A 26,305-nucleotide genomic window follows, 5' to 3' on the forward strand; every position below is an offset into this window, starting at 1 on the left:
AAAGCTTCTTAATGTGAAGCACCTTTAGACATCATGTGAGACAAAGAGAAAGAGCTTTATAAAAAAAAACAAAACAAAAGAAAGATATGAAGATGAAAAGTAGACCCTGACAAATAGATTTTAAAAAGAGTAAAATATGATTAAATATAACCTAAATAGGATTAGATGAACATTATGAAAGAAAATAAAGTTACAACACAGCTATAGTGCAGTACATGATAAGACCAAATTTACCCAAATTAAATTTAATCAGAGGCAGAGGCAAATAGAAAAATCCTCAGACTTGATTGAGCTGCCGTAGACTTGAACTTATCTGAGACTTTGTTGAAAATATATGAAGGAAAAAAACCCTGAATGCTGAGTCTTCATGTTTAGTTTTGACTCTGGGGATATTAAGCAGACCTGTTCTTGTCCTAGAAGATTTGACAGGTCTGGATAGTTCCTGACAGAGCAGTATCAGATTTGTTCTTTGGCCCTAAAACATGATATAGACAAAGAAAGAAAGCTGGAAACAAAAAGAGATAAAGCAGAGCTTAAATAATTGCACTGTATAGTATTACCATATAGTTTATGTTATTTCCTCCAAGTAGGAAAACAAAACAAATCTTCAATAACCCCTCAAAGAAAAGAAAATGATCATTACAAGAAAAAAACAAACAAAAACAAAACAAAACAACTATTAGCCTTTAAACTGAATTTCAAGTGTGAAGAAGGAAGGCAAGAAATGATAGAAAAAAGGAGAATTAAGAAATTACTCAGAACTGTGGGAGGGAAAAGAGAAAGGAGAGAAGGAGGAACCAGTATGGTCAGGAACAAAGGAGACAGGGAACAACCAAAGAGTAAGGTATATGGAAAAAATCATTAGGAGGGAAGGAGAGACAGGACAGAGAAGGTACTGGAAGGACATGTGAATGCTGGGAGGAAAAAAAAGATGTTGCAGAATGCAGCAAGGTAGAAACAGATGGAATGAGACAAGCCAGGAAGATAACAGTAGAGGATGTCAGAAGAAGGTACTGTAAGTCAAAAGACAAGAATGAGATGAAGCAATACGAGATGATAAAAGAAGAAAAGGATGGTGGAAGAAGTAGGACGGGAAGCAAGGAAGTAGACAAACTATGACCACGACAAGAGGACAAAGGAAGCTAGCAAGGAAGAAAGAAAGTGGGCTTGAAAAGTCATTTGTAAAGAAAAGACAAAACAGGATAAGGATGGAGATACTGAAAGCAACAGGGACAGAAGAAGGGGGGAAGAAGGAGGAAAGAAAAGATGCCAGCAGGTAATGAGGTAATGAGACAAGAAGCAGAGGGCATAAAGTGACCACATATTAGATATGACTGAAACAGAAAGGGAATACAGGAGGAGTGGCAAGAAAGCTACTTAGGAAAAAGGAATGAAGCACATAGGGATGAAAGGGTATCTGGTTACAGAGGCGGGGGGGTGGAAATAAGTAGCAACAGAGGAGGAGAAGATAATAAGGGAGGAGTAGAGATGAACAGAAAGGCTAGGAAAGGAAAAAAAAGCATTTAGGAAATGAGGGACAGAAGGTAGAGAGGTAATGCGAAAGGAAAAAGAAGAGTTTGTTTTTCAGCATCATCTGACCAGTGAGAACACCTGTGTCCTGTTGACGCACAGTGAACCCTCATTACATCAGGTGACTCGGGGAAATTCTGCGATCCTCCGTGTGTTTCATGCTGCACAATGTGCACCGAGCACTTGTGCATGTCTCTGATGGAAATCTGTTGCTGTTCACATTGTGTTCATGGCTCTGTGTAAACAGAGAGGGTGGTGGAGTCGTGGCGATCCAGAGTCAGGAGTTACAAACAATGTGAATACGAGTGTGAGCCTCTGCTCGAGTTTGTGACGCGTTTTTCACTCGCCCTCAAGCCAACTCCAAATCCCCTTAGAGAAAATAAAGATGGAGTGCTGAGATGCTTGTGTAGCCCTGTATGTGCATGGATATCTGCTTACACTATACTAGACAAGTGTTGGTTTTAGCTGGAATTTGGAGATGCAGATTACTGACACATTTTTGTGTTTACTGAAGTCATTTTTACAAGACTCCAGACGCATTCTTGTTTGGACACTAAGGGATGAAAAATGGTAAATTGTGGAAAAATATGTAACAGCAAGGAATAAAACACAAAGACAGTATAAAACATGGTCCCCCATTTCCTTGGAACTCTGAATTCTGAAACATCAACATCAGCTTTTTGAATGCTGCCATGCTTTCTTTTTTCATTTTGTTTTTTTTATTTTGAACGACAGAATTTAACTATTCAATTCTTTTTTTTTAATTACTGGAAAAACAAAATTGAGAAAATAACTTGAAATTTCGAGTTAGGCATCTTAAAAATTTGTGTTAGCTCTGCCAATCAGGAATCTCAGTGAAGGAAGTAATTTCCTTGTTACACGGAAGCAAATGGTGCAGACACGCACAATCAAAATCCAGGTAACATGGAGATAAGCTTCCTTATTGGCAGCACTAACTCGAGATTTCAAGTTTTTAACTTAAAATTTTGAGATACCTTAGTGAAATTTTTCAATTTTCTTGGAATTTGGAGTTAGGCATTTCCAAATTTTGAGTTATTAATTCAAAATTTTCTACTATAGATATAAATATATATATTTTTAGTGGTGGAAACAAGCTTCCATATTTACCTTATGTGGATTAAATGAATTAGAGGAGCAGATTCTGATTAGGAAGCCTATGAAACAACATGGCCACACCATAACTCATTAATTCAAGTGGATGAGTTACAAAAAAACCACCCCAATCAGAGCTGTTATAAAGGGGGAAAACAATGCAGCATCTGCTATAGGCATGCTTTCAATTGTTGTAAAGTCTGGCAATTTAACACAGCAGTCTATAGCAGACTTCCTTTTGGAGTTAGCCGCAAGTGGTCAAAAGAGAAATGTCAGTTTTTGCCACGTCCTCTTGCCTTCACTTTTCAGCTTTGGAGGTTGGCCCTGACCTTCAAAATGTACTTTTAAAAAACTGAAATCTACAATACAAATAAATCTGACTTATTTTCTAACATAACCAGCAACACAAAACAACTTAGCTTTACACGTAACTGTGAAAATCAACCGAAGAAGTAAAGGATGTATAATCCCATATTTCTAGCTGTATCTAGTAACAAATAGAAATTTGTCTTGATCTGCTGAGGTCTGGAGCTTTCTGCCTTGCCCACAGAATGCATTTGAATCGAGGGCACAAATGAAAATGGAAAAATGAAAAAAAAGATAAAAACCTACAACTAAGGTAAGGCAAAAAACAAACATACACATTTTTAGAGGAAAAAACTGCCCTACTTACAAAGAAATGTGAATTTTGAATAACAGAAAAGAAATTCTTTTGTGTTTATCTCTGGTCTTTGTTTTAATTCCATGCTTGCTTGTTTTCTACCCTCTCAGTATCTCTTTTACATTCTAATATAATAACAAACAGAAACTAAATAATTTTTATGTTTTCCTAAAAAGAACTACAAGAAAAATGTTAGACTTAACAGAAGAGTTCAAACTTGCAGATTTGTTTTTGTTTTTTATTCCAAGCAGTTAAAAATAGCATACGCTTATTGAGTTGTGGACCCCGTGTTTTCGTGCCGAGTCGTGAAGTGACTGTATTTTAATACTTCGTGTGTTTATATTTATTGTTTACACTGAGCATCCAGAAGCTCACATGAATATAAGTCCTATTCTGAGCATGAGTCACAGAACCGCTCTGAGACATCTGTGGCTTTATTTGTGTACGTTGACTGTTCGAATGCACTTTTCCATATACTTTACATGTGTTCTTGTCAGTGTCCGGGTGAACATGTGCGACTACCGTCAGTGTGTGTGTGATGTCTCTTATTACGCGAGGCTGGGCGTGGGAATGTGTGGAATGCTGGGTGACGTCAATGGTGACATTCCCGTAGCACTGACTCCCTGGACAACAGCTGAGAATGACAGATTCAAGAGGAGGGGAGGGGAAGAGGAAAAAAAAAAAGAGGGGAAGAAGGGAGGAGAGAAGAAGAGAATGGAGAAGAAGAGATAAAAGGAGTAAAGCAGAGAAAAGAAGAAGATGGGAGAAAAATCTGAAGAAGTGAGGAACTTGAAAAGAGTGGGTTGTACAAAAAAGTAAGAAAGTAAGCAAAAAATAAGACTCCTAGGTATAGAAAGAAGACAGAAAAACTGGGATGAGGAGAGCAGCCATAAAGTGAAAGAGGAAACAAAAGATCTGGAAGAAGGGAGGGAAAAAAATAGGTAACACTGTCAGGATGGTAATGGGAGACACAAAAGATGAATAAAAAAAAGAAGAAGGAGCAGGCAGAGAGTGATTAATGAGATGAAGGAGTGAGATGGGAGGACGGAGTGGAGCAGCCATCCGGGTGGATCAGGTAACCTTAGATGAGTTCTGGTACAACGAGGTTTCATATTTCGACACACGAAGGAGTCGTGATGTGTTTACAGAAGTCCTCGTGGTCACATTCATCCAAATCGAAACACAGATATCCACCTACCTTCTGAGGGTCAACTCAGCACAGCCATTGACAACTAAACAAAGGCTTATTCTTACAAGAAAAATACAATGTGTGAAGAGTTTAATAAAGTTAACAATGACTCATTTCTGAAATACTGTTAAAAACAGCTCTTTGATCTTCAATAACAAGTCCAATTTACAGCATTATTAGTCAGGACATGACTTTAAATGCTTATTTATTGAATGATGACTTGCTTTTAGCAACACTTGGTAAAAAAAGAAAAGTCTCCACACTTTCATTAATAGCTTTGAAAAACTAATATCAATATTGAGCCTTGGCTTTCGAGTATTCCTCTCATACAGTGCAGGGAAGTTAATATAAATGCATTGATTCATTTTGGCCCACCTTACCCTGAGACAATGCGTTTATCAAGTGAATATAGACAGGAAAAAAGCTCCACACCTTTCCACCATATCTATTACTATGGGTTTGCTGGCAGTATCTTTCCCAGCTAATGGGATTTAAGGGGAGAGCTCTGGCTAGTGTCAAAGTCACCTCTGAGGAGAGTCCTTTGCCAAGACAGGGGACAGTTGGATCGGGGGGTGGGGAGGTGCTGAAGGTGGTGGTGAGCGGGGTGGGGCGGTAGATTATTCTAGAGAGAAGATGAGGGGGAACAGCTGAGAGAGACAGCATGAAAAGGGGGGGAGGGAAGCAGTGCAGCTAGAGGGTTGAATTGCGGGTGAGGGGTGGTGGGTAAGCACGGGAAGTGGTTTAAGTGAGGGGAGTTAAACAGGCTGCTCTTTTCAGCGCCAGATGACGTTGGAAAGGTGCGGGGTGGACGCCATTAATCCTATTTTTCAGATTTCCAGAACAAGATTTGACTGGTTGTTCATTTTTTTTAAGCTTGCCTCATTACAGACCATTGAATCACTCCTACGATTTGTTCAGTGATTAAAACAGATCTGGTCTTGTGATCACTGGAGTCTGTTTCCCTTGGTTGGAGAAACAATCAATCAAAGCTTTGTAGGTCAGGATTAATATACAGTACAAATGCTGAGCAGACGTCCGATTCCACTTTTATATTAAGAAGACGACAAGAAATGATCCTAAATGATAAGAGTCTTAGTTTTGCATGGATGGAAAGAGCTTCATTGACAACGACTGTTAAACTGGCTAGTGCTTAAGTTATTACACTCTAGCTCCCAGCTAATCACGTTCTGACACTTTGCTTGTGTCCGTATGTGACAAATACTATTTTAAAACAGTGGCTATACTTTTATTGTTGATTTCTAATATTAGAAAGAACAAAAACAAAGAGAAGTGATGCATGGCACAATCATTGTTTTAATTTTTTTTAAATTTGATAAACTTTAGCTTTGTTTTGGTTTGATTTGCTTCATTTCCTTGGTTACCGTCTCACGCCAGTGACAAGATCAACAAAGCATTTTTGCCAGATGCCGAGGGACTCCTACTGAACTTCACTGGACTAACCCGCACAATTTAAAGTGGCATGCAGTTTGGCATATGAAGTCTGTGGGTGTAAGTGCGTCACAAAAGAAACAGTGACTGATGATGTCTACGTTAGATACTAAACAGGAAACGGAGCTGACAGAGAGAGCTGGTCAGTATATGTTGTTGTTCATTTCTTTCACTGTGATCCTCTGATGCACTGAAGGGTCAATAACAAAACAGAAGATGCCCGTATACACGCAGCCTCTGTCCACCAATCAGGATGCAGCATTAAGTGGCCATAATTGGTGTCGCTTAGCATTGCCAATCAATATCCAAGTGGCAGTTTCGCCCATTTTCAATGACACTTGTGTTATGTTTAGAGGGACATAAATCTCTAAACTCTCTTCTCAATGTACCACAGTACTCACGATGATGAAACCAAAATTAGTGAGACTGACTATTGATCGTTTGGGTCAAAATAAAGTAGAAATAAGACCCTTATCACCCTCACCAGGTGACATCAGCACAATGTCAGGCTGAATAAATGAAGTGAAACAACACGGCACTTTAGTGCGATTAGCATAGCTCACACCACCTTTTAAAAAAGGACAGTTTACCCACAGCAAAATAATATCGACAAGAAAAAGCATCACATTCAGTACATAAAAAATAGTGGAAAAATTTAATTCAATTAAAAACTCATTAACAGTATCATAATTTGAGTATTTTAACATGCTATCGGGTGTTTTACATTTCTTTTTTTTTTTTAAATATCAAAGCTGCCAATTAAAAGTGAATGACTGTCATAATAATAATAATAACAATGACAACATATTCAGTAGTGGATTCAATCTTTTGTATTCAATACCTTGAGTTGCACCACAATTTAAGCTGCCATAGAAATCATGAATCTGAGTAAACCTGAACTTACAGTTTGCTTCAAATACATTTATCAGTACTCGGCTCAATTTTCATAATTCATTAAACTGGCACTAAAAATGAAATTTCGAACTCACTTTGAGATTCATGTGTCACATTAAAGCCGGTAGACCCCAGACTGGCTTTCTAATATTGCCGAAGATTTGAATTTAAAAAACAGCTGAGAAGCTTCACAGAAGTTATTCTGTAACATCGACAGTTTCTTTTCCTCTTTTTAAAGTCTCTGCTTGCCTTTCTCCCTCACAACCTGAAACCCATTCTGTTCTTTGGACTGTTGACAAGCAGCTTGTACTGTGACCCTCAGCTGTCGCCAGTCAACAGGTGTTTCATGCTTGTGCTTGCATTTGTGAGTTCGTGTGTGTGCGTGGCTGTTTGAGTTGGCGTCCGAGTTGTGTGAGCCTGCTGCCACACAAAATATTCTGCATTGCTCTGTCTCTACGTCAGTTTCAGAAACCATGTCTCTTTAAAGAGTCCAGCCAAAATACAGGAAGCAAAGAGGTGTGTGTGTGTGCGCGTGTGTGTGTGTGTGTGTGTGTGTGTGTGTGTGTGTGTGTGTGTGCGTGCGTGCATGCGCGCATCTTTGTACCAAAACTGGGAAGAAAGGTAAAAAGATAAAAGAAAACATTTACTTACGGACTGGACTCGGGCACGCTCCATTAGAGTTCCCCAAGTCTCCCCCTAACAGAGCACCTGGGATAATAGGAAAACACACCACAGTCACATAAATAACGCTAAATATTACCTCACATCAAACAGTTAATCTGAGTAGCACTAATCTAAAATGATGCATGAAAAATGAAATCATTAAATCAAGTATCATTAAAAAGTCCTACTGCAATCGATGCTCATTTCACTCACTGAAGGACCATAATTGGTTTCAATTCTGCATTTCCAGTTAATGTTTAAGTGTTAGTTTCATTACTTCTCAATGGCACTTATGTGATATTTTGAGGGAAAAACTCTGAAAGACTAAATGCTCACCTAAAGCTAATTAAAAGTACAATATTATTTAAAAATGAAAGCTCTTCATTGGGAGGAAGACAGTCCATGTTTACAGTGTATTTAACTGCCAGTCAAACTCTCTTGTTACATATTTAAGATCATCAGAATAAACAAAATGTTATATCCAAAGGTATTTCCTCATTCTCCTCATAGGATTACTATGAGGCTACTGGAGTGCTTAGAGACATTATTCTAATGTTAATTTACTATAAATGTGTGAATGTTGAAGCAATTCTACTTTAATCATAAGTAGATGAGTTCTCCTTCTCACGGTTATTGATCGGCACAAACCCACAGTGATATTAACAAAAATCCTGACTTTGGAAAATAAACATCAAACACATTTTACCCTTGCAGTGTAGGTTTGAGAGATTTATCTTCAGAGATTCACAAGCCGGTCTTTAAAATGCTCTGTGTCCGATAACACCAATGTGCGAACATCACAGCATCATATGTGCTGCCTCCTGCACGCTCTATCCAAGCAGCTCTCCCGCCTAAATCACACAGAGTATTTCCAGTAGCGCGAAGGTGTCTGAAGCCGACCATTTCCTGCTGTCTGTCACATGTGAGCAAGGACAACTGTGGAAAATACTTTGCTCTGATTCTCCTGAAATGTGCATGTGTGACAACTGATTTTTTATTTTGTTTTGTTTTAGCTTAGCCCCACCAACAGCGCATCGCATCAAAGTGAATATCATTAAAGAAGCTGTGTTGCTGCTAAATGTTTAAAAAAGCAGGTTTGTAATAACACAAACTTGTGAGAGAGTTTTTCAGTATTTTTCCCAAATAACCAAAAGCATAAAACGCATAAAATAGTAATTTCACTGTTGTCATAAAATTAAATCTCATGTGCTTTGTCTCTAAGCACAGGAAACCGAGACATTTTTATACACTGCAACAGCTACATACATTTATCTTCATTCTAGCAAACATTATGCTTGCTTTTTCCTCACATCGCAGGCAGCATTTTTTCTGCACTGACACTTATTTTCCCTCGGTTGGTGCAATTTCAGTTCTTTGGCTCCAATGCGCTTTAGAAATTTGGGGTCATTAGGGGTGACTGAAAAAAATCTGGCTGGACAGACACATGGAAAAACACCAATAAGCAAAGACAATGAACCCAATGCAACTCTGATAATGTGGGATGCATAAAAGGGTACAGCGATGTATTTGCACTGCTGAGGTTATGAGGAGTAAGGGGAGGGGAGGAAAGGGGCGTCCATTACTGCTACGTGAAACCCACTTGCCTCAGAGAACGGCATGTTATGAAAGATGCTGTAATGCATTTGTTGCGAGTTACATCACCTAATTCTGACTTGCAATGAGATTACGCTGGTCGGAACAAAGCTTGATAAGTAACCTTGTCTGAGTCGCAAAAATGGGGCACGAATCCTTTTAGTCAGAGGTTGAAGGATTGGTTTGCCACACAGAGGCAGCGGGCGCACGGTGTACCAGCCAACCAGTCATAGAAATGATGGATGTCTGTCATTATAGGTAGTGTGCACTTATTTCAACAAGCAGAGGAGTTATTTAGACTGATGGAGCATGCAGGCTGCACAACACATCACTGGTCATTTTGCTGCTTGTCGACTCAGAAGATTCTCTATTAAAACGCTGCTGTTACATAAACCGTGCTTCTGCATAGACCGAGGGCACTTTATGAAATGGTCTTTAAGTAACTACATCACTATGACAACCATGAGTTTAAAAGTGGTTCAAATCATTTCAGTTACAAGAGACATTTAGAAACCAGTACAATAACATGTTTGTCCACAGACTGACTGCTTGGGATGCAAAAAAAAAAAAAAAAGGAAAAAGAAAAAGAAAAAAAATACAATTATTAAATGTCAAAACGAAACATTTGAAAACCGATAAAAATCAACTGTACGGAAAGTAGGCCAAACATCGACGGAGAACCACCAGCCACAGGTTTACACGGGGATTTGAGCCTCATATGCATAACACAGAGTGTTGACAGATGCTGCTAATTAACATTCAATGTGGCGTGACCCATATTTACAACAGTTTGCAGGTCATGTAGTTACTGAAAGTCCTTTTTCAAAATCCTTGAGACTAAGTGATTGTTTAATGAAATCAGCAATGTCTGAAAGACCTCTTTGTTCAATAATGTTTCCCTTCAAAATAAATAAAAACCGCTAAACTGTATTTCAAATGTTCAAAAAGACATAATTCAAGGCAAACTATTTTTGTCATCATGCAACGACACTAAGAACATTTTCCACTGACATGGCGTTGGTGCCAGTGTACGACTGGTTTCTCGCACTGTCAAGACTAAATAGCCCACAGAAGCACCGCACCACAAATCCAGCGCGCCCCATCATCAACATCGGCAGAGAAGGGAAATCATCAACGTCTGGCAGATTCAGCCTACAGAATCTGTATGCCATATTTTACACCCATGGAAATCACCTCAAATTCTTCGAGTAACAATGCATAATGACCGGTTATCAAACCTGACAAAATGTGGGCTGATTTCCAAAGACAGCAATGCAAAACTGGTTGTGAAACTGCACTGGCACCACACCGATAAGAAGAAGATGTATAATGACACCGTGGTTGCACGGAGTCTTTCTAAGAGGTTCAATCTGACTTGGACTCTATGACACAGGGGCAGCTGCAGTGGTCAAAAGGTTTTCCAGTTACTGTTACTTTTGTTGCATTTTTCCCCTCAAAAAACAGTTTTTTTTATTTTTGTCTGTCATTAAATATGATAATCTCTTTGTGTGAGCTTTCACAGTGAACATGACTACACTTGTCAGGTTTTACAGAACTCTAAGGTTACACAAGGTTACGACTGAACTGCATTAAAAGCTGGAACACTGAATGTCAAATGGTTATCGGCCATTTTACTGAACAAAGAATTGCAGAATTTTAAGAATGATGTATTTCTGGCATTATTTAGATTAGGGGTACAAGTATGCACACATTTGAGAAACAGTGGCAAGCTGCAGCCACTAAAAGAAGAGGTTTTTAGTGGGTGCAGCCGAAAACAACAAAATATGAGATTTTAAAAGTTTTTTTTTAAAATGTAAAAAAAAAAAAAAAAAAAAAAAAAAATATATATATATATATATATATATATATATATATATATATATATATATATATATATATATATATATATATATATATATATATATATATATATATATATATATAAAATCATATTATAAAGACTTAATGTAGCCAGAAATTTCTAGTCTGTTCATTTTCTTTTTAAATATTGTCTCCATGTTTTCTCCAATACTTGTCAATCAAGCAGTGTGGGTGGCAGTCTAATGGCTTTTTTTCTTTAGTTATCTTTTGAAGAAGTTTTGAGATTTTGTCAGTTTGTCTTCTTTGTTCTTCAGTCTATCTCAAAACTGTCGATGTTTTCAAAAAAAGTAAAATTCATCAGTTGCCTAGCATCAGAGGATCCTTCACTGACAAAACCCAATCAATGTTTAGAACTGCAAATTGAAAACCTACACTGTTGATCGATCAATCAGCTGCTGGTATTAAAATTGGAAGTTTATGTATGAGAAGATGTTTCAGATGATTATTATAAGTTCACATTATCAATCCACACAGAAAACAGAGCATTTTATTTTGTTCATGCTGTTTCTTACCTGCACTGGCTGGCCGCTGTGGTAACCCTGGCGACACGGTGTTTCTCTGCAGAGCGGGTTGCTGTGGGGAAAGGAGCCGGGGATCTGTGAGGGTGGAGGTGACAAAGGAGGTGGTGGTGACCAGGGCGCCGGAAGGGTTGTTACTGAACTGAAGGGCCGCCGCTGCATTCTGGTTGGATACTGGCACGGTGACTGGCATGGAGAAGGTGGGCTGTGGGACTGTAGACTGGTGGAATGACAGGAAGAGGGCAAAGATTAGAGTGTGGCCATGTTTATCCACCCTCACATATAATTATATATTATAAAAAAAATAATGAACAGGTGATCAGTTAGTGATCAGCAGCAGTGCAAACAAGCCTGCAGGTCACACACACACACACACACACACACACACACACGCACGCACACGCACACACACGCACGCACACAGCTGCAGCAATAAAACCGATCACAATGAGAAGAGTCTTCCCAAAACGAAACTTTAAAAAGTTACACAACAAAGGAGAGTCCTACTTTAAAGCAACAACATAAAAAGAAACGCAAGTGGAACATCTTCTGTTTTGCACGCTAATTATTGTTTCAAGAATTTGTAGCTATTCTTTCAAGCTTATTTCACCTTGATAAATATATTTTTCATTTAAAGGGCAATTTGTTGTGAAATAATACAGTAGTGAATTATTTCAGTAGTTCAGAATTACTTGAAAAGTAGAATTTTTTTTTTTTACCCCAAACACTTTATCTGATTTGAATTTGGCTCCTCTTCAAGACTGTCTCCTTTTGCTCTGCTGGGCAGCTTTCAGTGCTGTTGCAAAATTTGATTTTGATTAAAGAAAAATGTTTGTATTGTAAATTTTATTGTACATCCAATATACATACGAAGAAGGAACTTTTAATCCTTGCATAATGACTGATGTCTCCACTTTTTAAAGTTAAAAAACAGTTAATAATTAAATAAATAAATACAGAGGGGGGGAAAAAAATCACTCTTCCCAAAACTAGAGCTTTGTATTCCAAAACAGGTCAGTGCACAAGAATAAAAATAGTATACAAAAAAAATTGCAAAAAACTGATTAGCATTGGGAATATTTGTTTCCTACACTGATAGATATTTTCACCTGTTTAAAGAAAATCAGATTCAAAAAGCTCAAATGCTGACACAAAAATAACTTCTTAAGTAGATCTTTGTTTTTCAAAGAAATCATTTATCATCATTAGCCTTAATGGCTAAAGTAATGAACAATAAACAGGAGTCCATGAATTCTGAATATCATATCATATGTTTCAGATCTAAAACTTTGCAGTTAGTAATAACTTTTAAATCATACCCGTAAGATATTAAAAATGATCCTCAATAACTGAAATCTACCTACACTGCATTGGTATTCTGTCACGGTGAAGATTTTTTGATTCTTTGCTTGTTTGTCAAGCTTCACTCTTGAGGCAGGAAATCAATTCAAAAGTATCAGACATGTCTGATGTTTGCTGTTTCTACTGTGCTTTAAAAGAACACAATTTTGTTTTGGAAATAAAACTCTTCAAAACAACCAAAAACACACACATCAAATCTCAAACACACGCAGACGCACCCAAACGCAGACACACGCACACTCACTCACTCAGTTGTCATGCAAGGTGACTTGGTGAAAAGGCCAAAAAGCTGTCTCGCCTTTCACTTTTCATGCCAGGTTAAAACTTGTCGCAGCAGCAGCAGGTTATTGCATCGGGTTATTGGTGACATTTCATAGCGTGCTTGTCACATTCCAGCAGCATCCCACCACCCCCACTGACATGTGCTCATCACTGGGGATTTAAGGAAATATTCAGCAGGAGCTTGCCTACCAAAATGGGCTTTACAATATTACTCTTGTTCTCAAAAATCCTGAAGACAGTCCACCTTTCTGTTCAAAAACGTATCAACTGCACATTTTTTTTTTTTTTTTTTAAAGAAATGATCAGTCTCGTCACCTGAGTTGATGAAGTGTATGACCAGACGTCCCCGAGTGCAAAAAGAGAGAGAAAAAAAAGGAAAATCAGGGGCAAGGACCTCGGGTTGTCCAGCAGTCCGACCCATTTCACCCTGTTCCAACTCAATCTGAAATAAGGACTTCTATATATAGAATATGGGCCACCGCTGCACTGTACTGTACTCAAACTGCCTGGGACCCAGTTTAATATCAAGGAGGACGAGGGCACCTTCCTGCCCTTGATCTCTACCTCTTTTCCCTCTGCACTGCATTGGAGATCACACGAAAATAAGGGAGTTATGGGACTGAAACCAAACCAAGTGCTAGTTTATTCAGTCAAATCTCAAAAATTGTTACTTGATCATAGGTTTTCCTCAAACAACTAAACAACTTTTTCCCAACTAATAAAGTGGTCTTTTTATATAAACCTCAACAACAAAAATAATCATCTTTATTCATTATTTTATAATTAGGGTTTTTTTTCGTCACACAAAGTCTAAACAGAGTAAAAACTGGCCCTTTTTTCATAAAACAAACAACAAATTATAGTTCCACAAAAAACCTTTCAATTTATTCGCTATGTTAGCCTTGAAAAATGACTAATCTTTATTAAATCTTCCAAATACATGAAATGTAAAATTCACTCTTCAGCCTACAAAGAGGAAGTTTGCAAAGCAGGCTGTACAGAGAGAGCTGTAAGTGGCTAACAGGGAGAGTGAAGAGAACGGCTAACAGCATTGCACCACTGCACACAGGCCAAGCAGAAGGTAAAGGAAGGGTATGGATAAATGGGAAAGGGTGGACAGAGGTGGGGTTAATCCAAAGTGGGCCAGAGGTGTATGAACGCAGAGCATAAGGATCCAGAAAGAGTTTATCCCTACAGTGCTTGGGAATGTTTTTTTTTCTTTTCAGTAATAGATTTCATTATATATTTTTTCTTACTGGGAGAACAACTACAAACAGAGGACAGAGCTGGAGTCTTTGCTGACGGCCATTTTTACCGAATACAAAGCAATCAAACTGTCACCTTTACCTGAGCCTGAAACGCTCTACTTTCCCATTAATCAAGTCTAAAACTTACTAAGCTACAGTTAAACTACGGTTAGAGAGAGAGAGAAAGATGGACTGCAGTCTGTATTTACAGATTTAAAGTTGGAATAATGGAACTGTGGTTTTAAATAAATTGACAATAAGTAATAGCATTCAGGACAGAAAATATCACTGAAGACAATGTGACCTTGATGGTATATTTGTGGTGATTTGGAATTATGAAAAATAGGATTTGAAAAAAATCTAATTAGACGTTAGAAGCAGAGTCAATTTTTAATAATAATATAATAATTATAAATATCGTTTAAGCCACTTTAAACTGACCTATGAATCATTCAAACACAAGGTTAAGCCAAGGTATGAACCAGTGTTGTATCAATCAACCATCTATCAGCAGTCTTTTGCAAAAACATAATTTGTTCCCAAATTTAACAGTTGAACTACAGAAGATTCTCAAAAGTAATATATTTGGCAGGCATAAAACAGCATTTTTTCACAAACAAGGTGATTCACCAAAAATTTTGAATGTAGGGAAAAAAGGATAAAAGAGGGATAAAAAGCTGAGGTATAGCAAATAAGACAAGGACTGGACTGAAAAATCAGTGGCCACAGCTTTTATGAATCAAAACTTAAAATCTTTGCTTCAAATGTATGTTAGTTACATGTACGGCCATCTGTAAAACATGGTGGACACTATATCATGGTTTGGGGCTGGATTTAATTTAAACTAAAGAAACACAAAAAAATATGACCCACCATGCAATACAATCTAGAAAGCATCTGATTGGTAAAATCACTATTTTTCAGTAGAATATATCTACAGTAAGCGTCTAGCTGAATAGAACAATGTACACTAGAACACTATAAGTCAAGGATTGGCCTCCAAACACCTAAACACTGCTGAAGCAGTGTGGGATCATCTTAACAGAAATCAAAAGGCAGAAAACATTCAAAGAAGAGCTTTGAATGTCCTTCAAGAAACCTGGAGAACTATTCCTGACGACTACTTAAAGAAGTTCTAAGAAAGCTTGCGTAAGAGAGTTTAGTAGTTATACCAGATATTGCCTTCCAAGCTTGTAATTGCATGTTTCTGTACCAACTTCCTATTATCCTGACTGAATATGAAAAATGAGAAATGACTCAAGAGTACCATGCATACCTTAAAAAACAATCCTCTTCAGCTGTCTGTCTCTTTATTGGTACTTTGTAATACATTTAGCCATCGACTGTTTGCTGCTCGCCACCATTCCACAAGACCTTCATATCTGTATCAGCCTCTGGTTGCTAGGAGATTGGTGACATAACTCCAAAACCTCTTCATTTATTCTGTAAATATGAATTTTAAATTTGTCTTGACCCTGCTCTCCACTGTGCTACACTGAGAATTAATCCATGTCTTTGGCAAATTACAAGAGAATTTACATCTGCCCACTCTGACTCCATTTAACACTGCTGCTCCTAATTGCAGAGAGGAGGGTTAACTGGGTACTGCTCCTCATCCTGTGGATTTAGCACAGAGGATGGGAACCATAGAAAAAAATAACAAGAACCTGTTAGGTAAATAATTGACTAGGAGCTTTTCCAGAGGCTCATGTGAGGAAGCTTAAGGCCTCTTCTGTGTGAAGAGAACAAAAAGAGGGGAGAGAAGGCTAACCTATTTTCCCTCGGAGGAGCTCTCTCAACAAGGGTGTGTTTCCTGGATGCAAGGGTAAATCAGAATGAATTAAACTCATGGCCTAGTTTCCCTTTTCCTCCCTCTTGTCCTGAAAGCCTTTGAAAGTTTTCTCTTTTTTCCCCTTTTTCAACTGTAGGATTGTCGCATCGTATTTGTAAGAGGCTGCAGATCTGAACACAGATGCAACATTGGAAAAGTGTTTGACGGACCTTTAGATGTCCCAGCAGTTGACCAGTAAATTAGCTTTAGTTGTTTAGTTCTATGCCCCCCTCACTCTAATTTCTTTCTGACGTCACCAATATTTGATCCTAAATAAATAAAAAGAGGCTGAATGACTCGCAGCTCACCTTCTCCAAAACATCTGATTCTCACTGAAAATTGTTTTATTTGCAGCTCTTAACAGAAACTATTAATAGGGATGCTGAGAGTCCTCATGCTTTCATGGCATGAAATTCAAAGCTAAACTAATCTCAAAACTAAATTAGATGTGATTAAGTGTGCAGCAGTTTCAATAACACCATGTTTCACTTGACATTCATACCAAGCTTATACAGGAGACAAAACATTCAGCTTCTTGCTGAAAGGCACCATGGAGGTGGTTGTTAAAAGGCAGAAATCTATTTCTTATTCAATTTCCTGGCCCAGAATCTCAGAGCCAGAAAAGGATCAAACCAGGGGCCCTCCGGTTAGGAGAAAAAAAACAAAAACCCAAAGCTCTTTTCTCTTGCCTACTACAGTGCCAGTTTAACAAGAAAAGATACGTTAGCTGGGGGCTCGTTTAGCCAAGTGTCCTGCCTGTTCTCCCTCACCACTCTCGTCCTACCTTGGGAGGTATTTGAGTACAAGTGGGATTAAGCTTGTATATCCTGGCCCCTATCTGTCATGCTGGGGATTATGATGCTGAGGGGAGGAGTGGCAGGTGGTGCTGCATGTTTCTGATTACTGGTTGACCGTGAAAGGTGTGCTGGAAAACCAGACAGGTAGGCAGGCTGACTGGGACACCGAGGGGCAGAGTGATGTCGGGGCAGCTTGTCGCTAGAGTCATTTGCTAGCAGCGTTACGCTAGCATACAAATGGCATGAGCCAAGAGCTGTAGCTCTCTAAGTGCAGTAGATTGAATCCGCTTCTTCTTCTTCTGTGGTTTTCTCTTTTGAGAAAGTCTTTTTAGAGCTATTTGTCTCACACAGCACAGAGAGGCTGATGGAGGCAGGGTGGATATCAGGAGGGGAGAGATTCACTGAGCTGATTAATCTGAGAGGCAGCTCATTTTCTCCATTATGCTCTGATGTATGTGAGATTTTAGTAAATTAATATTAACATTAGCACTTGATGTCATTTTGAAGAAAGCCTTTTCTTCCCTCCAAACCACCAGTGTGTTTTTTATACTAGTTTTGTCCATAAAACTGCTTTTAATTTAACAAATAGTGTGTTTCAAGCCTTTAAACTGAAAACCAGGCGAAGGCATAGTCTTTCCATCGCTCTAGCTGTAAACTAGATATGTAGCTGACAATGCATACATTATACATTGTTCATAATTATATTGCTTTTCACAGTCCTATTTTCATAAACATAATGAACAATTACAATTACAATTACAGCATGATTATGAGACTAGTCATGCATACCACAAAACAAGCCTAATACAGTAAAGAACAACAATAAGAAAAAAGAAAAACGCCTCCACCCTCCATAAAGGTGTAACACCAAAGGTGTGACTGTAGTAAACAACTACTGCCTAACTATTCTGCAGAACCTCAAAGTGACTGTGTCCCATCCCAAGCTACCAATCAGGGGGCCGGCAGACAGGAAGAGGAGCTGTAAATTAAGTGCTAGTCATTAAAGTGACATTAATGGCATTATTGAGCAGAGAGGAAAAAATGAATCACAGAGAAATTGGCAAAGAAGTAGAGCGGTAAAAGGGGATTGGCAGAGCGCCAGTCAGGAGGCAGAACCTGGATAATGTCAGGAGCCCATCGGAGGAACAGGACTACACTGGGACTAAAGTGACCTCAGTAATGCTGCTAATAACAGCCGGTTATCAACTGCACTCTGGCTTTCTATGTGTTATCTGAGAAACAGACACAGCCCTGGTGGATACAGACTATCTGAAATTGCAACGCTCTTTCTTTAATGTTGCTAAGTATTACACAATTGGTGCATTCAGTCAAAAAAAAAAAAAAATCTGACTGCTCGAAGGCATGCTCCAAACGTGTTGATTATTACCATAAAACATGATTTCCCCTTGCAATATTAGTTGCTATGCCAACTTTTGTGAGAACCAGGGACCTAGTTATCGCTCCTCTCCCTCTGTTGTTTATTCTTGTACGTTTGCGAACTTGCAGAGGCATCAGAAACATTGTATTAAAAGCCATAATACTCCTGAGAATGTGCTTCACTGTGATGACTGTAACTTCAGATGAATAATCACAGTTAGCATGCCCTATTTGGTGTCATGCTGCTTTTTTAAGGATCACTTTCTGTCTTACACATGCGCAGCGCTGCAAAAAACAAAACAAAACAGCAAAAAAAGAATATTATTTGTCTTTTTTATGAGTCCTAGGAAATTTAACTGCAGAAAACGAATCTCCATGTACCCCATAAATTATGTCTATCTGAGCTATGTTACTTTAAAGTTATTATATTCGTGTTGGTTGTTGAAAAGACCAAACAACATTGGAAACACAACTTTAGGCTTTCTTACAAAAAAATAATACCATTCCATTAATTAATGATGAATGTGAACATTAGTTAAAATTTTACTTTTAAGAGGCTTCCCTTATGAACTTGGCTGCTCTTATTTCTTGCTGAAGCACACACCATCAGTGGGGTGGGGTGGTTGTGGGTAGTGATTTGGGGGATGGGGATAGGTGCTATTGGTAAGCGGTGAAGTAGAGAAGGTAAAGGAGTGGGGAATGGTGAAGGCGAGTGCTCTGTGAGTAGTCAGGCCACCATCAGCAGCCGGAAATCTCCGGTTGTCCGGTCAGCGGCAGCAGCAAGGTACCAACATGAAGAGGGGGCAGGGTTACGCAGAGTGGTGGGAGGTACTCACTGACAGCCTATAGTTCTGCATCATTTTATCAAACTCCTCGTCAATTTTTTTGTATTTCTCTTCAGTGCGGGGGGTGAGGGAGAAGGGCTCCTCGGGGTCTGGGCTCTCAGAGTCCCGGTGCTCTTTCTTGTTCAGAGCCTTCGATCCCCAAACAAAAGAAGAGAAGGCAGACAGGGAGAGAGAAAGAGAGAGAGAGAAAGAGAGAGAGAGGAAAGTAGAGAAAAAAGGGAGAAGAAGAAAAGGGTAGGTTAGATAAGGTGACAAAAATGTGATTGTACTCACGCCGTAGCGCTTGAAGAGGCTGTCCAGGTCCTCGGTCTTGCGGTCATTTAGCGGGCTTTGGTCGATGGAGTCGTCGCCGTCGGGCTCAGGGCTGTTGCAACCGTTAAAGCCTTTCTTTCGCAACGTCTGAAGCGGTTAAAGAGGGGTAGAGGAGGAGAAGGAAGCACATTTACATTTCATTTTTCCATGCACATATTGAAATTAGCACACAGTGAAAGATTTTCATTTCTCAAACACAAATGAACATCTTGATTGCATAAAATGTGCTGACTCCTACGCTATTCATTGTATAAACATGAGCCAGCTAAGGTCAGATGGAACAATTTGACCCTGATGATGACATAAAAAGAGTTTGTCTTTTTTTCCTTGCGGCACCTTCTGTGAGCAGAAAAGCTGCCTTACAGAACACACATTCTCAACTTCAACCTTTGAAAATCCTCTGTCGATTTGTGAGGTCAAAGTTCGTAACATCTGCCACCCACCTGAAAGCAAGTTATTAAGGAAGAAACTGTACTTGCTTATCCAGCAGGTGCACTCAGGAAGTTATGGTTTAAAGGGCTGAAAAACTACTGAGTCTTATTCCAACCGCAGAAAGCTTTCAAATCGGAGGATGTGGTCTGAGAGAACAAGGCCAATAAACTATGTGCATGTCAGAAGATACAGCGAGGCATCACACTTGTGCACACGTTGGCTAATCAACAGTGTTAGTAATTGGTGTGAAGCTTTGCACTGAGGAATGTGGTAAAGTAAAGCAAAAGGGTAAAGGGTGAGCTAGGAAGCATGTGCTGGTATTAGCACTTCAGCTAACGGCAGACAGGTTGCGTCAGTGTTCGCACACTTTGGAAAGGGCGAGAAATGGAAGAGGGAGACCGACGGGCGAGAGAGGGAGATAGAGGCTCTTATTTTGAGAGGATTGTGCTAAACAAGATTTGCTGTTAAGTAGCTTTGCCTGGTGGGCCCTTGACCACAGAGCCAAGCAGAGAGATCCTCGTAGCAAAATGGATCTTAAACTGGAGCTGGAGATCCTACTGTGGTCCAAATACAAGCTTTAGCCTTGAGTGGTGCGAAAAGAAAGAAATCCCTCGCCTTGAAATCTATCCCAAAGGAAAAATAGACTATAACCATGGCCAAAAAAAAGAAAAGAAGAAAAAAGACTCTAGTTCTCACTCCAGCAAGTCATTCCATCCAAAACATTTTTTTATTGAATAAAAAAAAAAAAAAAAAAAGAAAAAGGAGGGGAGGGGAGGGGGCATCTGTCTGCGAAGCACTATATTTTAAGCAGCACTCTGTAGAAATCAACTGATTTCAAGAATTATCAAATGACCTTCAGTGTCTTACAAAAAAGAAGCATCATTAAGTCATAGGAAAGTGGCTGTTTAATGAACAAGCAATCACAGGAAAAGAATTTCTTTAAAAGCTCGTAAATCTAGTTTCTAGTATTAACTGTAATGTGCAGTCATGTGAAAAAAGTGAAAAACTAAGTAAGCTCTTATTGCTTCCATTGGTATTATGAGATTAAGGTGCTGCTAATCATATGTGCTTGATTAGATGATCATCAGCAAGTGTGAGCACCTCTATAAAAGCAGGCATACAGATGTGAGCATCCCAGCGAATTCCCCCCAAAGTGAGACCGTGGAAAGCACAGAGAACAACAAGAGCTACATCTCAGAGTCTACAGGCCAAAGTCACGACTTTACAATTACAAAGACACTGAATGATTATGGTTGGTTTTGAAGGGCTGCTGGGAGAAAACTACTTAGGTGTGGAGATGTTTGGCCAAATTGCACCACATTTGTAGAAAACCAAACACAGCATATGAACACAGAGCAAATACTAACAGTGATGATTCTGGCTTGTTCTGCAGATATGGGACCAGGGCATTTTTCAGTGATTGAGTCGACTATGATTAAACAGCTAGAACTGGGTCATGCAACAGAACAATGATTCCAAGTACACCAGCAAATCTGGTGTCTCGATGGTGCAGTAAAACCAGACCTCAAGCTCACTGAAATGCTGTGATGGAACCTCATTGAAAGGTGTGAATAAACAAATGCCTTCGTACCTGAATGAACCCAAGGAACACTGGAAAGAAGAGTGGGCCAGAATTCCTCCACAACGATGTGAGAGAATCATAGTCACACGGAAAGTGATTACTTCAAGTTACTGCTGTTAGGAATGGCTCTACAAGCTACTGAATCATAGGGTTGGGCATAGTTTTTCCACAGTATTGTGAAACAGTCCTTTTTCATATGTAAGTGTAATTTGGGGGTTGAACAAAAACATGTAGTCTACCTAATTTGTAGTTCAGTATGTAAAACAAATAAAACCACTGGCATCTTTTGACATTCAATTACACACAACATATAATGCAGGGCACTGTTACATGTATCACCCAACAGATATTATATTCAATATCTCATGCACCCTTTACTTTCTTTAATTAACAAGCACTTGCCGTGTCAGGTGCGACTATAGTCTAGTGGCGGTCTGATTAAAACCTAACCATGTGTTACATGAGTGCACAGCACACAATCATTGTTAAGTGAGAATGATTCAACTGCATGCAATTCAGCCTCTAAAGTGAAGCTGGCGGGAAGTCGTTGTATCGAGAGCTCCAGACTAAACCCCGAGGAGGAAGAGACAGAGATTCTTTTCATTTTTGATGTATTAGCCTGAAATCCTAAAAACAGGTGAGGGCAAGAGGGTAATGATGCCATTTGGATGTAAGGGTAAAAAGACTTTCAGTGTTAATAACAATACTGCTCTTTGATATGAATCTCATTAAAAACCAAAGCCATTATTATTATCGCAGTGTCAAAGCTGCTTTTTTATCTACCCACAGAAACGGGTTATTAGAAAGATTTGTTCCAACATGGAGACAGTCTCCTGATTCAGCTGTTAACTCTCACCAGAACAAGTAAGTGCTCTGATCTGCAGCTTAATGTAAATTTCACACACAGGAGCAGCCACCATGCGCTTTGTTGTGCACAGTTCATAGAAAACACACTCTGCTGAGGCAGATGTGTGTGCGCACTGACCTAAAAATTGAGAGAATAAAAGAACTACATAAAATAAATAAAAATAGAACAACTTTCAACTTGACAATGACGGCATGTGACAGAGGGCTGTGTGGAGGACGTGATAGAAGCGTGGACCTCCTGCCCTGACTGTCAGGACACAAAGAGATAAAGAGCCTGCAAACAAAACTGTGATGACACTGGAGCCATGTTGGTGCACTGTTCACATGTAGTGACACACATTTGTACTTTGATACTTGTGAGGAGAGACAAAGTTCCAGTTTTGCATTTCCTAAGCCTAATTTAAAAGGTAGATGGTTACACCAACCAAAAAATTAATCTCCTTCAATTTAAGCTTTAGTTCAATTAAACCTTGATCCTACTTTCATAGATCTGCGACCAAAACGTCGTCAAATATCAGTCCTCATTAGAGTTGATATGATGAACAGGGCCAAAATACAAATGGATTTGGTGATCATATACTTTTTTTTTTTTTTTTTAAATAATAAGAACAAAAATAATGACAATAAGACCAAACATGCAACTGTCTTTGGGGTTTGGACAAAATTCCCTAAATGCCCTCGATCTTCTTAAAATCGTCCCATTTTAAGTGTGATTCATTTGAATTTCTGTACTTGATTAAATCTGGCATTATTTGTCATAAAGATGCAGCTATCATGCATATGCTATTAAGGCGCCATGTGTTATTAACTCTGACACAAACATCATTTCCCCCAAAGGACAATAAAAACATTTCTTACAATGCTTCCACTAATGCTTCCAATAAGGACAGTGTTCATTCATTTTCATTGTCTTTATGCCATCGTGGCAATAGATTCACCAGTTAGTTGGCATACAAACTTACCTTCATCTGTAACTTCTTCAGCACGTAGTACTGACGTCTAAATGCTTCTGCTTATTGCTTTTCCTAATTTGAGGCCGTAATTATCCACTGAGATTGCTAGCTTACTCTATTTTCTGCCAAAGAAGCAGGCCATGGAATAAGGTCAGAATGACACTGCATTTCAGTTCCACTGAAGTACAAAACGCCCGACCCATAAATCAAAAATCTGAACGGATTACCACTGGTCAAATATTCCTTTGTTTCCTCTCCATCTGACACTTTCAAATTCATATAAAAAGCAACAATCCTAATGGACACACTGACATATGGATGCAAACAGACGTACAGTAGGCTTCCTTCTCACACTGTCTCTACTTGCTTTCACACACACTTGATATTTTTTGGACATCACAGGCTTGCCTCTCTGTCTTTCTCTCATGTAAACTCCACTGATATTTTGTGAACATTACAGTGTAAACATGGGCATCTTTCCCCCTCTCTCACTCTCTCTCACTTTCTTTGTTTGTTTTCCCACTCTCTCTCAGACTGAACATTTTGTGTTACATTGCATTACATTCACATTCTCTCTTTCGCTCACACTCACACACACCCCTCTGTTGTGCACTGATCAGCTTGTCTCTCAGTCAGCCATCTGTTCACCTGTCCGCTGTCTCCCTCTCTCCCACTTTCCCTCTCGCTCTCTCGCTCTATTGTGTTGCCAGGGTAAGATTCACCCTGCAGAGCACCACGCCAGCCTCTAACTGGCTATGACTGCTCGCAAGCCCCGCCCCCACCTCACTCTCTTCGTTCCCCTCTGGCTCGCTCGTTCGCCCACCCGCCTGTCCGCCCGCCCTCTGTTTCCAGCTCTCCATGAAACGCTGCTGCTGCTTTGTCCTGTCTCTTTTTGTCTTTCTCTCGGCCTCTCATCTCTCAGCCCACCACCTTTAACGTAGCTCTCGCTCGCTCACAGTGCAAGTGCAAACTCTCGCACTTGTCCTTCTGTGTTTTTCCACCCTTAACATCTCTCGCCATTGCTTCCTTGAAATGTCTCCATACGCAATACTCCCCAGTCGCTCATTTCCTCTCATCAACCTTCATTCTCTCCTCTGTTTCAGTTTCTTTTCCATTCCTCTTTTGCCCTGTCTCTTGTTCCCAGAGCTTTTCCCATCATAATTTCCTTCCCTTTTCCTCTCTCTTTCCTGCTCCAACCTTTTATCCCTTACTCTGAAAATGTGTTTGAAGCCTCTATGTGTCTAAGTCGTGAGTGAAAGTCACTGTACGACTGCATGCATAGTGTCAGTATTTGACGTTTGATAACAGTGGCAATAATACTTTGAGTGTATCAGGTTCCCTTCCTGTTTTTTTGCATTTCCTTTTATTTTTCTCACTTTTGCCTCTATCAGCTTTATCGTCACATTCATTTGGAAGGTGCCAGAAAAACAGACCTTTACCTAAAACATACATGTGTGTTTGGGTGTCACCATATCTAGCCATGTATAAGTTTAACAGATACACACACTGCCTCTGAAAGCAACTCTGGGCTCTGTGACTTGCCCAAGGACACTTTGGGAGGTGGGAAGGCCCAGATATGAAACTGCCGAACAGCACCGCTTGCACAGTTTTCCTGTTTAGCCACTTTAGATGTTTAAATTCTTATCTATGATAAAGTAATTGTTCAACATGGCAAAAAGACCATGAAACCTATCTTTGTTATCAAGAAGAACAAAGAGTCTTGCAACTGATAGCGTAACCTCTACACAAACCTAATCTCAACATCATCAAGTTAACTTGGAATCAGCTGTAATCCACAGAAACTTTGGCCAGTCCTCCAAAACAACTGGAACAATCACAACTGCTTTAAGAACAAAGGAGGGTCGGACTAATCACTGATTTGTACTGTACTTTAACTAAAGTTAAAGGATGTGAGTCACCAAACTATTGTCTGGTGTTCATAAGGCCACTGATCACTCCTCATTAGAAAAATTTATCTGAGAATTACAAACCGATTTCAGTGCTATGAAGGCAAATAAGACAGATAAAAATACAACTGACTTCTAAAGTGGCATTTACTTTACATACGAGTACCAAATTCCCCACTTTGACTTAGTGTTGCTGCGCTGCAGGTCAGCACAGAATCAAAATCTATGTAAAAGGAAGGTGGCCACTTGACTGGATGAATTTTGAAATCTATTCAGGAACCAAAGACTGGATTTTGTTCTTCATCACTTCTAACAGAAGTATATTTCAACATTATGCACTCCACACTGTATATAAATGCCACTTGTTTTGCACATATTCAACTCTGTATATTTTATATATTTTATTATTATTATTATTATTATTATTATTATTATTATTATTATTATTATTATTATTATTATTATATTTTATTTTTTTTACTATTTAATTTGTAAAAATGTGTACACACACACACACACACACACACACACACACACACACACACACACACACACACACACAGGAAAATATTTAGTATACACATCCAGAAATGCATACACTATTATATATTGTACATATATTTATTAGTTTCAGGTTGGCCATTCTTGTATTTTGCTCGTTTGTGTTGTTGTGTTTGCACATCTCTGTTGCTTGTGGGGCTCGCACACAAGAATTTCACTCGCATGTGCTGTGCCAGTGTGCCTGCACATGTGATGTGACAATAAAAGTGATTTGATTTGATTTGATATTAGGAAGGGATGTTTTAGTGACAAACATGATCATGAAGGATAAACAGAATATTAACAGAGACATGTAAAAATCTTTCCTTTAACTGATTATTATAGTTTTCTAATCTCACTGTCTAACACTTTTATTTGCCCGGTACAGTATGTGCTGTTTATTGTTAGGCTTTCTTTTGGACTATGACGGTGCAGGTTATATGGTCCCAAAAGTACTTAGGTAGCAGGCAGAGTCCCTGC

General features: G+C 39.1%; 1 protein-coding gene across 10 annotated transcripts in view; it reads right to left on the reverse strand.

Annotated features, from left to right (window-relative positions):
* The window catches only part of mef2d (myocyte enhancer factor 2d), a 105,108-nt gene that overhangs the window by 22,336 nt on the left and 56,467 nt on the right, over positions 1 to 26,305 (reverse strand). For 6 of the 10 annotated variants that reach the window (XM_086310961.1, XM_086310964.1, XM_086310962.1 and 3 more), the window contains exons 4-6: positions 19,224 to 19,631; positions 11,486 to 11,711; positions 7,488 to 7,544 (exon numbers count right to left, since the gene is read on the reverse strand). In XM_086310961.1, the coding sequence (XP_086167087.1) occupies positions 7,488 to 7,544; positions 11,486 to 11,711; positions 19,224 to 19,631 (691 nt within the window). The remainder of the gene's footprint in view (positions 1 to 7,487; positions 7,545 to 11,485; positions 11,712 to 19,223; positions 19,632 to 26,305) is intronic. The other 4 variants (XM_086310970.1, XM_086310969.1, XM_086310967.1 and 1 more) reach the window with 2 other exon arrangements.

The sequence above is a fragment of the Aulonocara sp. 'chitande type north' Nkhata Bay genome, linkage group LG11, assembly GCF_057382095.1.
Source record: "Aulonocara sp. 'chitande type north' Nkhata Bay isolate Kocher_YH1m ecotype deep benthic linkage group LG11, A_spYH_male_GT1.1, whole genome shotgun sequence".
Classification (NCBI taxonomy): domain Eukaryota; kingdom Metazoa; phylum Chordata; class Actinopteri; order Cichliformes; family Cichlidae; genus Aulonocara; species Aulonocara sp. 'chitande type north' Nkhata Bay.